The following is an 18226-nucleotide window of genomic DNA, read 5'->3' on the forward strand; positions in this document are numbered from 1 at the left end:
TGTTACAATAATTAATAATAGATAATTGCTATTTATCTATAGCTGACATTTTAAATAAATTCTATCTCTTAATTTATAACTAATGTAATTAATTTTTTTAGAGAATAATTATTAATAATATATAATTACTAATAAAATTATTAGGTACTTAATAAAGGAGGTGTATTCATAAAAAAAAAAGTCATATCATAAGTCAAGACACGGTAGAATAACATGTAAATATTTTTATTGAAGTGTCAATACTTTAGATAAATTTAAATTGACGGAACAATATAAGACTGGAACTCAACTTTTATATTATAAATAAATAAATTATTTTAATTTAACTTTAATAATTCAATGTATTATTCATGATATTATGTTTTATGTTCATGACCATGATGTTGTGTATCGGTTATCTATCATCAGTTTTCCTTTTAAATTTTAACACTAGTATGAATTATTTTAGAACGCATTCGGTTAACCTAAAAGGTGTGCCTAATTCCCTAACCAACGCGAAACAATGATTTGTATCTTTAAATAAAACTTGGACAAATGTAGCAGCTCTAGAGTCTAGAATATGTCCACACGAAAGTTTAGGAGCAAAACACTACCTGCGACTACCATCAATTTGGTCCACCCCCTGTCGAGATTCATTTCTATGTTTAGATAAATTTGGTTTTATTTTGCTACACTAGACTAGACCAGAGAAGAAAAGTTGAGAATCACATGACGGGGGTCATGGGCCTTAGAGGGGCAGAAGCAGGCCGGCCCAAGTAGGCATTACGATCTCCAAATGGAAGCCCAGAAGCGTCATATTCGTATGTGACGCACAAACGTAAATCCCCGGGAGGCCCACCTTCACAGTCCAAATTAGAAAACGAAGCTTCCTTGGCCAACTCTTCCTCAAACCCAGATCCACGTTCTTCTTCATCAACACGCTCAAACTGAAACGCTTGGTTAAATTCAAAATCCTCGTCATCGATGGAGTAACCTCCGTCACCGTCACCGTCTTCCGAGGCTAACCTCATGGCGAGTCTCCCGTCTTCTCGACGCGCTTCAATGCAATACTCGTGACGCCTGAGTCTCTCCGCCGTTAGGGTTAACCTTCCGTCACCGCCATATTCCCTTTTGAAAGTCCAAGGCATTTCTCCCGTTTCTCTCAGGAACGTTAACGGTGGTGGAAACTCTCGGTTCCTTTTGCTTCTCGCTCTGCACCTCGCCTTTCGAGGCTCAGCTCTCACTTCCTCAAAATCGGTGATCATGCAGTCCCCGCTCTCCGTTCCGATCACGTCGCCCAGCATGCTTGGGAACGCCGCTGAGTACGGTGGCCACAACGGTGATAGCGGTTGCGGCGGCGGTGCCGATGGTTTGGGCTTCGCGGTTTCCACTGTTTCGCAGCGGTGTACGACTCTCGGGGGTGGTTTTTGTTCTGAGGGAAGTAGGGTTTTGAGCCCTGCTTGGCCTTTGCCTGTACGCTGTCGTTTTGGGGCCTTGTCCAAAGGGAACGCTAGCTTGGGTTTCCATGACATTATGGAACTATAAAAGGATGAAGTTATGTTGGATAAATATTTGTTCAACATCTCCATATATATCTTTTTTCGTCCAAAAGGATTGATCATTGATGCTTAGTTTTATCCTTTTCCTCTTATGCCCTAGCAGCTGGTTCCAGCATTAGAGGGAGCCACGAATTATCCTGAAACAAATTAAATGGAATAAATAAATAAACGTGCCTTGTGGATAGATATATCCCAGAAAATTGTTTCCATTAATAGGAAAAATTATCCGGTGGTATAAAAATATCACATTAATCGTGTAATTAAATGTTATCAAATTAAAAAAAATTTGAATAAGAATCTTATAGAGATTAGTTCAACCATTAAAATTGTATTAGTCCTATAATTTCTCTGCTAGTAGACAATGAAAAAAATATAAATATAATATCAATAAAGTAGCATTTACATTGTGGGATGTAAAAAATCGTAACACTAGCTGGAAGTCAATTAAGATATTTTGGATGATGTCAATGTAATGAATGCATGGAACCTATAGAAAGAATTGTGTGGAGATAAAACAGGACATTATGGTTATCTTAAGTATCATGGTAATCTATATATGTTGCTTTATAATGAAGTACACGTGGCGTGTGCCAGTGATTATTTTTTGTTATATATGCATATGTATTCCTCTTTAGTTTTTCTGTTTCTATATGCAAATGTAATAGCGCCGTTGTTGTGTGTATTTTCATTTTTTTCCCCAACACAGGCTTTCGGTGCCGAGGCAAAACGAAATTTGAAAGAAAAAATAGAATTAGTGTCCTGAGCATGAAAATCAGAAAAATAAATAAATAAAGAGGCTGACTGGTGTTCTTATAATTAAAATTGAAAATGTTATCTTTAATGGGGCTTTAAATAAGAAGAGAATTGTTCAAAGGATTAATCCAAACATCTCGCCTCTTTAAGAGAGAAAATCGAGGCTAATTTATGGCTTTTTATGACTAAGTGCATATAAAGATCCTGTGCCTTTTCTTTACCACTGGTAGAGTGAAAATGGAAAGAAAATAAAAAGGTGAAAAAAAAAATCAGGGTTTAAAAATAGGCAAGAATCATGACAAGGGATTAACTAAGAAGTACAAGAACATATCCCAGAATGAATCATCTCATAAAAAATTGAGCATGTAGGTTTCAAATTATGCAAAGTTAATTTCTCTTTCTCTCTCTCTAAAGTCATGTTTAAAAAAGAAAAAAAAATTAGAAAAATGCAGAATCGAAATTTTTGGATTATCATGTTGAAAATTATATTTGAACGCATACATACAGAATTGAGCAGCGGTACAATCTGAAAGAGACACATGAAAGGAGAAGAGTTCTTACTTTGTGACTGAAGAGTGAGTGAGCGAGGGCGCGTGACTTCATTTTTCTCTGCCATGCACCTAAAAAAGACAGATAAAACGAAAGAAAAACGAGAAGTCACTGTGGGATCAATGGGAATGCATTGCATTGCAGACGGAAAATTGGTATGGGGGAAATTAAAGTGCGGTATTTATAAGAGAAGGAGCGTGTTTACAGTGTTACATAGATAGGTGCGTTAATTACCTAGAATACCCCTCTTTGGCTTGAGTGAGAAGCTGTTGAGAGAGGGATATGAAAGTCTTTTGCAGTGTATTGGAAAGAGGTATGTCTCGTTCGGTGAATAGCTAGTACGTCAAGAGTATGCGTTATGTTATGAAGATGTGCACTGCACCATATAAGATCTGAGAAGATTGAGAGGATAAGAAACAATGAACAAGTTTTCGCATATCCAACAACAGATTTTGTTGGTTTTTGTATCCCTAGCTGGCTTCTTTTCTTTACTCACACCTCTCCTCACACGTTACTCTTTTTTTCCTGCTCTATGTGTGCTTCTTCCTATTTTATTACATGCTAATAAAATTAATTAATACTTCAATTTAAAGATAAAATGTGTTTTATCATTTAATGCTTTATTAGGTAAAATTAGTTTTAATTTTATTAGTGCAGGTATATCATCTAATTTTCTCTATCATTAATTTCTTTTAGCTAGAAATCTAAATCCCAGATTTTTTTCTCAATCACATTTTTAATGCTTACAAAACTCGAATTAATTCGAAAATTTACATAATGTGATACGTCCAAATTCATTTGTATTAAAATCTTGTTGATTTTAATTCTTATATTTTAAGAACAAGACTTCGGTTCATGTATTTTTTTTCAAGTGCAATGAATTTTGTTTCGTCAAGTCAAAATTTGACTAAATTTATCTTAGGAACAGGCGAGCCAAAATTGACAGTTCTAAAATGTAGAGATTAAAATTAATTTCAGTTAAATTCTGAGGAATCTAAACCGCATTTTATCTAAACTTTAATCTAGTTGTATCTTCGTACGTTAACAGACACAAAGAAAACTTTGAAGAAAAATTTCATACAAAAGTTAAATAATAAATGAAGAAAAAAAACTGGAAGGAGTTCCTTTTTTTAAATGTACATTTAACTGATCTCTTTATCTTAGAAAGTTTAAAAAGATGAAGCGTTTAATATGGAAAAGTATGTGGTTCAGCGCTTGTTGTTGCTGAATGTGCATGAATCTTGAAGGTGGGTTTGGTGCATACATTGTGCAAGAGAAGAAATGCAAGCGTTACCGTCGTCTTTAATGATTAGATAATATTTAAAAGTGGGTGAGAGGGGCTTGACAGTGCTTGGTCGGTAGCCATGGTTTGATACGTTAGGTGTCAAAATTCTTGGTTGGATGTTTGACTCTGGTCAAATGGTTTCAAGTTTGAGAAATGGTTTCAGTCTTTCAGCTCCTTCATACCCAATGGGAGTAGTCCGCACCAAAGATGCCTTCATTGCTGAAAACGATACACAATTTCAAACCTTGTGGACCCAAAATAAATATTAACATATTCTTTAATATATATTTTTTTTATGAAGAAATTTTGAAACACATATTAATCTTAATAAATTTTAATGAAAAAAAGGTGTTATTATTATTTCTCTAATGATATTTCTATTTCTAATTTTTTTAAGATAAGTTCAAAGTAATAATAACTCGTGAAAATAATAGTAATTAATTATTTGTAATAAATAAGCCAAATATATAAGAAGGTTTCGATGGGATTGTTTTTGGCGTAATATTTTACTAATTCCCTTTTGTTATTACAAAGATTTTGGCTTATAGCGGAAAAGGAATGTTGCAAATTTGTTTAGCAATAGTTTATTTAGAATAAATTTCACTCATTCATTTTTTTATCCAAGTTCTTCTAATTTTAAAAATATAAGATTTTGATCTTTATATTAAATTAATATTTACTAATTGTTAAATTTTAATACTTATTTATAAATGTAATATTTAATAATATGATATTTAAAAATAAAAATAAAAATATATGAAAATAAATTTTTGATTAGTTTCGCTATTTATATTAATATGACACTCTAAATAATGTATATTACATTATTTAGCAAGTTTTGCTATTTTTTTTTCACAAATTTCATCCTTTTATTATTTTAATAGTACAATTTTGACCTATTCGTGGGGGAACTAACTTAACATTTTATTTCTTGCCAACACGTTAGCAATCATATTAAATATTGAGTGTTAGGTTAACAGATGGACTAAATTTGCATAATTAAAACAATATGTGGTAAACAAATTTGTAGGAAAAATGGAAAGATCAAATTCATGTAAAAACAACAATAGGGAGATATAAGTGAAATTCCGACTTTAATAAAAAATTAAGATTATGTTTGTTTGGTTTTATTTTAAAATATTTTAAAAGTGTATAAAAGTATTTTAAATTTTGGGGATTTTATAAAATGGAGTCTTTTTTATTTAATTATAATGACAAGAAAATACATTAATTTTAACAAGGTAATAGTATGATTACATCTTTAAAAGAAAATCAAAACAGATACTCAAAATAATTAAAAATGTTTTTTAAATTGAAAAAACATTTTTGAAAACGATATATTCGAAATAAAAGTAATTTTTAACTTTTTTTTTTTTTAAAGAAACACAATCTAGATATGAACTCATGAACTTAGCAAAGGGTGGGAGAATTAAAAAAAATATATTGATAACTATAGTTGGTAGTAACATTTAAAAGTTCTCGAAATGTTTTTATGAAAATAATAATAATCATAAAAATACTTCATTATTACATATATAGAATAATATTTGTTTTCCTATTTGTGGTCATATTATTTTTTAGTGATGTGCATGACTGTACACCTTTTCTAATTGACTGTAGTATTTGGACAAACTTGATTGCCTAAATATGATTGGCCTCTACCCAAATTCATTACAATATCTTAACATTATCTACATCATAAATTATAGTAGTGAGAAATGCTAGAAATATATTTATTAATATATTTTTTAATATACTTTCTTGTATTGCTTGAAAATTCAAAAATTACAAAATTTTGTGGGACTCATAAGAGAAATAATTGTGTTAAGACTTGAGAAAAATATATTAAAGAATGTGTTCATGACATTTCTCTTGTACTAGATATTAAATTTTTTTTGGAATAATTCTATATAATAGCCTTAAAATAAACTAATAGTTGGAGGTACAATTGTAACTTGTCAAAGGATAATCTTTGCCCTTTATGTTGAAACAAAATGTCATATCCTTCAGGATTGCACCTTGGTGCATCCCATTTGAGAGGCTTTGCTTTTGACTTATCAACCCACCCTTGTGGATTTTATAGTTATAATTTGCCAAGTAGGATTATTCAAAATATTAATTATAAATTCTCATCTTGTAGCTCTCTAATTGAGATATTGTTTTGGGCCATTTGGAATGCTAGGAATGGGATTATTTTTACTCGATGGATTTGACAAGATGAGCATGTGGTTGTTAATGGCTAAGTTCACTTACCTGAAGGTAGGGTCTACTGTTGAGAAATTGATTGTAATAGAACCAAGGGTGGAGATTCTAGGGTTATCTTGGCAATTTCCTCCTCTAGGTTGGACTAAATTTAATGTTGATGGATCGGTGTGAGTTGGAGGAACTCAAGCAACTTGTGGAGAGTGTTCTTAGAAATGATAGTGGTAGATGGATATCGAATTTTTGCAAGAAGTTGTGTTCTTACACCATTATGGTTGCAAAGATTTGGGGTATATATTACTACAACTTTGGAGCAAGCTTGGAGTTTGGGTTTTAGACAACTTTGGATTGAGTCTAATTCGTCATAAGCAATTTCATTGTTTAATAAATGAATTCTTATTGATCACCCCTATTATAGTTTGATCCATTATGGTCATTTGTTGTTGAAGTCTTGGAATGTTAATATTATTCATGTGGTCCATGAAGCAAACTCCATAAGAGATTGTATGGCAGGTGTAACCCATAATGGAGATATTTGTGTTACTATTTTTAATGATCCACCCCTAAAGTGTAGGGGCTTGCTTTGGCAGGATTTTAGGGATTATTCCTACCCCTACATCTCTATTGTGTAATTACCCTTTTATAACAACAACAAAAAAAAAAAAGAAATTATTTGACCTTTCAAATTACCCTCATTACCCTTAAACCTTTTGGGATCTACCTTTAGTATTCAAAATTGCTTATTCTTTTGCGCACATGGGTCTTACACCTTTTATAGAATAACATCAAAGGGCATTATGCCTTTTCTCCTTTTTTTGTACAAATTATGCCTTTTTTTTTTTTTTTTTTGGAACAACAACATTTGCAATGGGGGGTCCACCAATAATTGAGACCTCTTTTTGTACATGTGCTAATGTTACAAACTTGGAACTAGGATTTGCAAGCCCCCATCAATACCTTGGTTGGAAGGTTCTAATTTGGATCTACTATGTATTACTTATTTCCTATCAATCATCCAAGGGCTATTTTTTCCGTTATTGAATTTTCGGTATTTCCGTGATCTCCTCCCTATTAATTGTTGTGCAATTATTATTTTTGACTTTATCCCTAAAGGTGGTTTGAGCACATAACTACCATCAAGAAAGCAATTTTACACTTTTGCCTATAAAAAGCATCGTATGATGTCATACATGTGTTTGAGTGAAAACTGTTATTATAGACAAATCAATCATAAATTGATACCTATCCTAACTTCCATTATATATCTACTAGAACACAAACTCTAAGTATGCCTTGTAAAGTTTAGATAGTCATTTTTATCGTACAATCTAACAAAGTATATATGATAGCTAATGCTTAGGCTAAGTTTAGTTTATATTATTTGATGGAGTGTATTCTAAAATCTAAATGTAATCTAGTTATCTCTTAAAGATACAATTTGACTAACTTCTTTAGTGAGAAATTAACTTTGATGGATAGAAAGTGGACAAATTTGGTGAGTATATTCATTATAAGTCAAATGACATCATATCTCACTTGAGTAAAAGATAGGACCGTGGAAAAGTTTATATACACACTACTCTCTCACTCTCACTAAAGAATCTTAAATGCATGTAACAAAAAAGAAAGTTTTTGGTATTTTATCTTAACTTCATCACTTATCAAACATTTTTAAACACAAATTAAACTATATCCCTTTTTATGCTTGACCACCAAAACATTTTTTTGAGGTGTTGTTACATCTTGGTAGCACTAATATTATACACTAAGAGAATATACTTCTATTAGCTTCTCTTAAGATCTAACTCTTTAAATCGTTATCCTTAATTAGAGGTACCCAATCTTCCTCATGAGAGAATAATCTAATCATCAACTTCAAATAAATCAAGGTGGCTTCTCTAAACTTTCAAGTTAGGATCTAGGCTTCAGGCCTCTCTAATGAGTCTCCTCAAGTAACAACAAACATCAATCCTATGTAACTTCACATATGGTCTTGAAGGTTTACATCTATGTTAAAGTATATAAACTCCTTTATCAACTGCATCCTACACAACATAATGGATCATACATGTTAAGACTTACTTCTTAAGGCATTGTTAAATTTAAAGTCATAGTTATTAATGAACTTCATCCACTTTTTTTTCTGCTTAATATTAAGCTTATGCCAAACAAGTATTTTAGGCTAGATTGTGTCAGGTCAGTCAATTAACCTAGACAAGTAAGAAATTTACTATAGTAGAAACATTCCTTATACATTATATAGTTCCATGATGATAATGGAACTAGGTGAGGAGATTGATGTTCCTCCACTTTGCTCCATGCTTAGGACCGAAGATGCTTTTGAGGTTATGACTCCAAAGACTCTTTGAAGCTCCTTGAAGTGTTCTTCAATGGAGGAGAAGCCTTGAAGTGGTTCGGTTACTCCTTAGCTTGGGGTAGAAGCTTAAGGAACCAAGGAAGGTTGGAGAACCTTTGGAGAGAACTTAGGAGAGAAAGTTCTCTTCGGTTTTGAGGAAGACTCTTGAAAGAGAAATCTGAAGTTTATTTCTCATATATGTCAAAAGTGAGTACAAGTGTAGGAAAATCAAATATATAGGGGAAGGTAGCTTGTAGGAGAAGCTAACCTTAACCATGGTTCACTAGGAACCATGGTAGGGTTAGTTAAACTCCCACGGTTTAGCTAGCTTGTAGGAGAAACTAATCCTTGACCATGGTTCACTTAAGAACCATGGTAAGGTAAGCTAACCTTACTTGAGTTTAGAAGCTTGCAAGACAAGCTTCAAAACTCAAGAAGGTTTACTTAAGAAATTCGGCCAAAGAGAAAGAATGAGCTAGGCGGCCCATGGTTCAAAATGCTCCATGAATTAATTTGAAAATTAATCTTTGATTTGGTTTAGTTAGGTTCATCATATGATGATGAAACCTAGCTAAATCAAATCTATAAAAAATTAGGAGCAAAATGAGTCCAATATGCAAAATTTTGCCTAGGCCTAACTCAGGCCCAATTTCTAAGCACACCCTCAAGCATTGCTAAATGTCACCCCCTTTTCCCTACTGAAAAAATACAAAATGAAAGTATCAACTAGGGAGGTTAAATGGAGTTAAACTCTCCAAGTAGCCCACCTTAAAATCAATATACAAACACTAGAAAAAGCAAGTAAAGTGCCTCACAAATACAAAGGCAAAAATAACCTATACAAAAGACTATGTACAAAATATATGAAAAAGGTCTTTAAGATCATCCCATTCCTCTTGGTTCTTTTAAGGTATCACCTCTTGGATTCCTTGACCTGGGCCATAGTCTATCAGATGAGGATTCTAAGGGTGTGAAATTGTGAGAAACCTAACAAATATTTGGGGCTCTTATCCCTTATTGGACGTAACAAAAGGGATGTACATGTATTCGACTTCATCAAGGAACATATGTTGTGGAAGATCCAATCCTGGAACAATAGAACTTTATCTAAGGCTGGTAGGGAGGCGATGGTGAAAACAGTTCTAGAAGCCATTCCCGCTTATGTTCTTAGTGTCTTCCTTATACCTTAATCGTCGGGGGAAGAGTTGGAGAGGATGATGAAATTCTATTGGTGGGGCTAGAGGTCAAGTAAAAGTAAAGGGATCAATTAGTTAAGATAGGACAAATTGACCATGAAGAAGGAATATAAGAGTATGGGGTTTAGAGATTTACACTCTTTCAACTTAGCTATGCTTGGTAAGAAAATTTGGTGCTTAGTGAATGATCACAAGTCTCTGATTAGTCAGATTTATAAGGCTAGATACTACCCAAATGGAGATTTTTTGTCATCTTCTTTGGGTCATAATCCAAGCTTCACTTGGAGAAATATGTATAATGCACAACCATTGGTTAGAGAAGGGGTTCTAGTAAAAAGTAGGGAAGGGTCATAAAATTTTAGTCTGGTATGATTTGTGGCCAAGGAATATAGGGAATAAAGGTTTTGTCACTTCGGAGAAACCCCTTGAATTGTTGGAGTTAAAGGTAGTTGATCTCATCAATAGAGATAATGGTTGTTGGAACCAGATCTTCTCAAGACCATGTTCGATTTGGCTAATCAAAGTGATATATATATATATATATATATATATATATATAATACTCTTGTGGTGAACCTTGACAAAGAAGATCAACAAGTTCAAAAATGGAGTCGTGATAGATGTTACTCTCAGCACCTTTTCGTTGGATGCTCTATTGCTTTGAACTGATGGTAAAGGTATCAAATAGGTTGGGTCAGTTTGACCCAACCGGATCTATACGACCAAATGATATTTTAAGTTAGGTTGACGTGATCTATATTTTTTTATGACTGCTATTTTCTAGTGTAACTTGGTCTATAGTCAAAATTTTCTCACTTTACAAAAACTAAAAATATATTTTTTAGCCATAAAATTATTACTTATGTACCTATATTTTTATTTCTAGGGTATAAAATTATGATATGATTATAAATTAATTATCTTATTAGCTTTTTTATGTATAATATTCATAAAAGAGTAAAATATATGTTTGCTCACTATAGAATTTTTTAAGTTTGAGTTTATTCCTTTAAAAATTTTGTTCTATTATATGATTATCTAATTTGGAAATGCATCACTTTTGTTACTCAAAATTATTTATATAACACCTTATAATTATAAACGATAGCATAAGTAAATTAAATAAAAATATAGTACATCTTTTTAAGATTTGATAATTCATTATGTTATTTGTTTAATACAATAAAACATGTCATTTTTAATTAAATCTTGCATCTAATTTTATGTGATCAATGTTTATATTTTAAATTATTTATGTATAAAGACTCATACCAACAAGTCATTATTAGTTTGAGTAGTACTATAATAAGTCCTCTTAAGTAAGGTTTTAAGATAACTGATTAGGTTATCTAATACTATTTATTATCGATGAAGTTGATGTATATTTCACACTAATAACATGATTATAAAAATATATATAAAGGTTCGTATTTATCATTTTTTTTAGAACTCATCAAATGTCAGCATGACCCTAATAACGACTAACTGTAACTCTAGACTTATAACTACAACTTTGTAAATGATCATAAAAGATTGAAAGATTATTACTATTATTTTATTTTATTATATTATTTTATAATACATTACATATTTAAAGATTGATAATAGTTCAAATCATTTTACTTATTAGTTAAATGAGTCAGTGTGACTTGAATTTATTTAACCTGTTAAACTTAGTTAACTAAACCAAAATATCTAATTTTATTTAGATATATTTTTTAAGGCCAAATCTAACTTTATGGAATCGGTCAATCGAATTGGGCCCAAATCCACGATTCTAACTCCTGGTCATCAAACCATACGGGGAATCAAGTCACTTCTACCATGACAAGATTAAAAGGCTTGAAGGAGCTAGTTTTCTATGTCACCCATACTTGTGAGGCAAAGTAGGTTGCGGAATTCTCCATGATGATCTGGAGCATGTGGGCGAGTGGGAACAAGAAACTATGGAATGAAGCTGTACGGAACACCTACGGATAATTCAGAGGGAGAGCGAGTCTCTCAGCTTGGGCCCAGGTGCGACATTATGCGGATCATAGCCGCCTAGGTAGTCGTGTCAATCAGAATGTATGCTGGCAGCCATTTACCATTGGAACCTTGAAATGCAACATAGATGCCACAATATTTGGAATTCCTTTGGAATCGGACTGTGTATACGGGACCATGTGGATGTGGGCTCTTTTAGGATGGCTAGACTGAAGAATATATCAGGTCTTCCCCTCTTGCATGAGTGTGAAGTAGGAATGGGTGTAAGAACTTGGGATTGATAATGTTGTTTTTGAGCTTGTCTACCAGAGAGTTGTTTGTAGCATCAGTAAGCCTCAGGTTGATGTCTCATATATAATATGGAAATATTATCAACAGATGTAGGGTTCTCTTACTTAATGTACCAAATTCTGTAGTAAACTTCACATCTTAGCTAGCAAATTCTGTGACTCACAACCTAGTTAAAGCCTCAAAATCTATAATTGGTCTTAAAATTTTAATTAGATTTATCCCACCATGTATCTTAACTACAGATTATTTGGGACATGAAATAGATATGTTTCTATAAAATACAAAATTAATACCAGGACTCAAATTGCAAAACAAAATTTATAGAAAAAATTAATTTTGACAATTTTTTTTATAAAAAAATAAGTATATTATAGGTTTAATTACATTTTTGATATCTCTCAAGTATTGCAATTGTACAATTTTGATCCCCAAAATTTTAATTGGATAATTTTAGTCCTTAAGGATTATAATTGTGCGATTTCGGTGCTTCAATTTTTAATTAAACAATTTTAGTCTCTCAAATATCATAATTGTGCGATTTTAGTCTCTTTTATTAAAAATTTAATAATTTTAATATATATATATATAATATTTTAAAATTATACAATTATTTGTATATTATAATTTTCTTCAATGTATCAAATAATATATATTTATTATTAATAAATAAATAAAATTTATATATTATTATTTTTATAATATTATTGATAAATTAATATCAATAGTATTATTAGTATATTTATAGATAAATTAATAATTTGATATTAATAATATTACTGATAAATATAATTTATTATATATAAATATACTAATAATATTATTAGTATATTTATAAATAAATTAGTAATTTGATATTAATAATATTCCTGATAAATATAATTTATTATCTATAAATATACTAATAACATTATTAATATTAATTTATCAGTAATATTATAAAAATAATAATATATAAATTTTATTTATTTATTAATAATAATAAATATATATCATTTAATACATTGAAGAAAATTATAATATGTGTTAACTTGAATAGACAAATAATTGTATAATTTTAAAATATTGTATATATATTTATATTAAAATTATTAAATTTTTAATGGAAAAGACTAAAATCGCACAATTATGATATTTGAGGGACTAAAATTATTCAATTAAAAATTAAAGGACCAAAATGGCACAATTACAATTTTTTAAATTACTCAATTAAAACTTTAGTAATCAAAATTGCACAATTTTAATACTTGAGGATAAAAACGCAATTAAGCATATATTATAAAAGTAAACAAAAAAGAATTTAAGTCTTGATAAATTTGTGAAAAAAATAAATGTCTAAATAAATTTAATACTTAAATTTGGCCAATAAACATTTATTAAAGGTCATTTTCTTTGATCCATTCACTTTCCCATAGAAATGAACGAGTGAAGAAAAAAATAAAGCTACATTTTTTCTTATTAATTATTTCCTCAATTTAAATAACTTAACCAACTAAATATTTTTTCTTCCTTTTCCATTTTCTTTCTTTTACTTTTTCCATCTAATAAATCATTTAGGATTGTTAGTAAATCACACAGTTAAGTCATTGGGAATATTAAATAGAATTTATTTATTCCAACTAATTTATATAAAAGGCTGGTAATATATCATTTACACTCCTATATACTCGCTTTTTTCTTTATTTTTTATTTTTTTTCTTCCAAATATATCATTAAAAGTATATATATCTGACTCATGTTAGTTGTAATAGTATACACCCTCTCGGTCAGAATATAGGCCGAATAGGCTGCCCGAACCGACAAAGCACACATAATGACACCCCTTCGGTTTGGGACTTGGCCGAATACACCAAAGGAGTAGCCCAAGGCTCACCTCGACAAGTGAAGATGAATGAACACCCACTCAGCTTTGGGCAAGGACGAACACCCATTCGGTTCTAGGCTGGGCCGAACACCCATTCGACTCTAGGCTGGGCCGAACACCCATTCGGCTCTAGGCTGGGCCGAGCACCCATTCGGCTCTTGGCTAGGCTGAATATCTTTTCAGCTTCAAGCTTGACCGAAGGAAGGAACAGCCAGGTACCTCGGTCGTAGGCCCAACCGAAGACCTCTTCGGCTTTGGTTTTGGCCGAACACCCTTTCGACTCTGATTTTGGCCGAATACCCCTTAGGCCTTGAACCTGGCCGAGGACACTTCAGAAGGACAATTCATGTTATTAGCAAGGTAAATTAAGGTACCCAATAAGCAACGTTTGTTAGTTCTAATCAACAGAGATTAACGTTAATTAAGATCATTACCCATCTCCCAATACAAAAGGCCCACCAGGCCCAAACATGTCACTATAAATACACAGGTGATGGGACATAAAAGACGTACGTTATCATCCAATATAAAAGCACTTATTGCTCTTGTACCGTCCGGGCGAGAATCCGACTAGACTTCCTATTCGGAAAATATCCGACTTGACTATCCGACCACAAGCCTCTTCGCCTTACAGGCTCAAGGCTGGAAGGCAAGTGTACCGTTCGGGCGAGAATCCGACTAGACTTCCTATTCGGAAAATATCCGACTTGACTATCCGACCACAAGCCTCTTCGCCTTACAGGCTCAAGGCTGGAAGGCAAGTGTACCGTCCGGGCCGAGTTCCGACCCGCCTCCCTGGTCGGCGGAAGAACGAACAAACCCCATAAGGAGTAATTCTTCCCGGGCTCAGTATAGGCCTAGTCGGTCGGTACCCGACTGGACCTGGGGAACTCGACCCCTCTATCGTTCACAAGGGCTGAGAGGGTCACCCGGTAGAGACCCGACCGGTCTTCGAACGTAGACCCAATCCATCAGAGCCCGACTGGGCCCTCGGCATGGACCCGATCGGTCGGGAACCGTTGGTAGTTGTTCCCTTTGTTCCCGCGCCCTCGAGATAATAACGGTTAGGAAAATTCCGCTATCATCGGGGCCCAAGAGGCCCACAAACGACATGCTATAAAACTTAAAACCCTAGAGTTGAGGCGGCAGATTACACTCTTGAATGCTCTAGCTCTAAGGTACGATCTAGGAAAAAACCCTAGTCCACCCTTTGGCCGGAACATTTTGGCGCCCACCGTGGGGCTACGGTGAAACTCTTCCTACGCCCCAAGTCTTACGAAAAAACCTACACTTTACCATGGCGAGAGGCGGCAACAACAACAACAACTCGCAACCCCCTACCATGGAGGAGATGATGGCCATGATCAATGGCTTAAGGGAGGACAATGCACGATCCAGGGAGAGAGAGGAGGCCATTCAACGCGAGAATGAGGAGATAAGGAGAAGAGCCGACGAGCTGCAGGCCAGAGTAGCGGCCAGTACTAGGACTGTTGAGGAGGACGTCATGCTGGAGGTCCCTAGGGACTTTCGACCATTCTCGGAGGCCATAGAGGCCGAGACGATCCCTGGGGATCATCGGATACCGCAGATCGAGCCTTTCGATGGAACGCAAGATCCCAGTCAGCACTTGACGGACTTCCGGGCTCAAATGTTAATCTGTGGAGGGAGCATGGAAGTCCGTTGCAAGTTGTTCATGGGCACTCTCAAGAAGGCGGCGCTCGACTGGTTTAGCGGTCTCCCGGATCGGGCGATCACCGATTTTGATGTTTTCAGCCGGCTCTTCATGGCGCAATTCGCTGCTAACAAAAAGAAGCCTCCGATCACATCGGATTTGTTCGACCTCAAGCAGCAACGCGAGGAATCTCTGAAAGATTTCCTGCAAAGATTTAATGAGGTCGCCTTGAGGATAACATCATTGGACGAGAAGATGGCAGTTATCGCATTCCAGAAAGGTTTAAGGTCTGGGGCTTTCGACATTGCACTCGAAAGAGCGAACTGTCAAACGATGTCGGAGGTAAGGGCTTTTGCTTTGAGCCACATCAAGACGGAAGAAAACCAGATTGTTAAAAGGGCGGCTGAGAACCGAGAAGCAGGGGGCAGCAATAAAGAGGGAAACAAACATCTTCGACCTCGGTCAGACTGGAGTAAGCGGCGCGATCGGTACGGTGCGAAGGAGGGAAATTATCGACAGGACGATCATGGTGGTCGGTCAAGAGGCGAGTGGATGCGTGGCGATGAAGAAGAGAAGTTCACTCCACTCACTGTTCCCAGGAGACAGATACTCCACGACGTTAATAGTGCGTCGCTGTTTGAGTTCCCAGCGGCGACGGAGCGTCAGTTGGGCCCTTTCAAAACTGCGTGGTGTGAGTTCCACGGGACTCACGGGCACTCAACTGAAAATTGTTTCGTTCTGGGAAGGCAGATCGAGCAGTTGATCAAGGAGGGACGACTGAAGGAGTTTGTGGCGAAAAAGCAGGAGGGAAGCTCGACGGATAGGCGACCCAGGCGTACGCAAGATGACACCGGGAGGGATAGGCGTAGAGAGAGAACTCCCCCCAGAGACGTGCCAGCAAAACCGTCGGAAGCCCATCAGCAACCAATCCATGGGGATTTCAACACCGTAGCAGGGGGCTTCGCGGGCGGGGGAATTACCTCTGCTGCACGAAAAAGGTACACTCGGTCAGTGCTCACATTATCGGAGTTCAGGCGACCTACTCAGCCGGTGATTTCGTTCTCGGACTCAGATTATGAGGGAGTGGCCCCTCATGAGGACGACCCTGTCGTCGTGTCGGCGATCGTCATGGGATACAACGTGAAGCGTGTATTGATTGACCAGGGAAGTTCCGCTGACATTTTATTTTGGGAAACTTTTGAGGGGATGAAGATACCTAACGACCGACTAATCCCTTATGCAGGAACTTTAGTGGGTTTTGCAGGAGACCAGGTCATCGCAAGGGGATATACCGATCTGGAAACAACTTTTGGCCAGGGCGCTCAGATGAAGACGGTGGTTGTTCGGTATCTGGTAGTCAACGCGCAGTCATCCTATAGTATACTGATTGGCAGGCCGACCCTGAACAAGCTAGGAGCGGTGGTGTCTACTTCCCATCTGAAGGTGAAGTATCCGTTGCCAAACGGTACTGTGGGCACTCTCCGAGTGGACCAGGAGGTGGCCCGGAAATGCTATGGCGACAGTTTGAAGGTGCGAAGACGACTGTATACGGCGCAGGTGGAGCAGGAGGTCCACTCCATCGACCTAGACCCCAGAGTGAGCCATTTTGATCGCCGACCAGCCCCTACGGAAGACATTAAGTAGGTGACGTTGACGGAGGGAAAGAAGGTGAAGGTCGGTACATCCCTCAGTTAGGAGGATTCCGAGAAATTGGTTGAGGTGTTAAAAGCGAACATGTCAGCATTTGCGTGGCACGTCAAAGATATGCCAGGAGTGGACCCCGATTTCATGTGCCACAAGCTAGCCATCGATCCACGTGCAAAGCCTGTCATCCAAAAGAGGAGGAAGTTTGGTGAGGACAAGCGCAAAGCCATTGCTGAAGAAACCGACAAGTTGCTAACAACAGGATTCGTCCGAGAAATACAATACCCGACTTGGCTTGCAAATGTTGTGATGGTACGAAAAAGCAGCGAGAAATGGAGAATGTGCACAGATTTCACCGATCTAAATAAGGCGTGCCCGAAGGATTCATACCCTCTACCGAATATAGACTGCCTTGTCGATGGTGCATCGGGGTACGAGTTGCTAAGTTTTATGGATGCGTATTCAGGTTACAATCAGATCCGAATGCACCCAGCCGACCAGGATAAAACTGCGTTCATTGCTGACCAGGCCAACTATTGCTACAAGGTAATGCCTTTTGGATTGAAAAATGCAGGGGCAACGTATCAACGTTTGATGGACAAGGTGTTGGTGGATCAGTTGGGTAGGAATGTGGAGGCCTACGTGGACGACATGGTAGTAAAGTCAATGAGTTTGGATTAGCATATTGACGACCTGAGGGAATTGTTCGATACCATAGGAAAATACCAGCTCAAGTTGAACTCCGAGAAATGTTCCTTTGGAGTCCAAGCGGGAAAATTCCTGGGTTTTTTGCTAACTCATCGCGGCATCGAGGCAAATCCTGACAAATGCTCGGCGATCATTAACATGAGGAGTCCTTCCACGGTAAAGGAGGTGCAGCAGCTCATGGGAAG

At 35.7% G+C, this 18226-nt stretch overlaps 2 protein-coding genes across 2 annotated transcripts; one reads left to right on the top strand and one right to left on the bottom strand.

The window, feature by feature from the left end:
* Positions 1 to 381: 381 nt before the first annotated feature.
* On the bottom strand, positions 382 to 3369 carry LOC114915868 (uncharacterized). The gene is made up of 2 exons (XM_029271237.2): positions 2853 to 3369; positions 382 to 1675 (listed from the first exon to the last, which is right to left on the bottom strand). The coding sequence occupies exon 2, from the start codon at positions 1599 to 1601 to the stop codon at positions 705 to 707; it is 897 nt and encodes a 298-aa protein (XP_029127070.1). The 5' UTR covers positions 1602 to 1675; positions 2853 to 3369; the 3' UTR covers positions 382 to 704.
* Positions 3370 to 15359: 11990 nt separating this feature from the next.
* On the top strand, positions 15360 to 17333 carry LOC109803776 (uncharacterized). Its single transcript, XM_020365448.2, has one exon. It carries the CDS (start codon positions 15360 to 15362, stop codon positions 17331 to 17333), a length of 1974 nt encoding a protein of 657 aa, XP_020221037.2.
* Positions 17334 to 18226: the final 893 nt, after the last annotated feature.

Source organism: Cajanus cajan, chromosome 6 (genome assembly GCF_000230855.2).
Source record: "Cajanus cajan strain Asha chromosome 6, NIPB_CcT2T_4, whole genome shotgun sequence".
In the NCBI taxonomy this organism is placed as follows: Eukaryota; Viridiplantae; Streptophyta; class Magnoliopsida; order Fabales; family Fabaceae; genus Cajanus; species Cajanus cajan.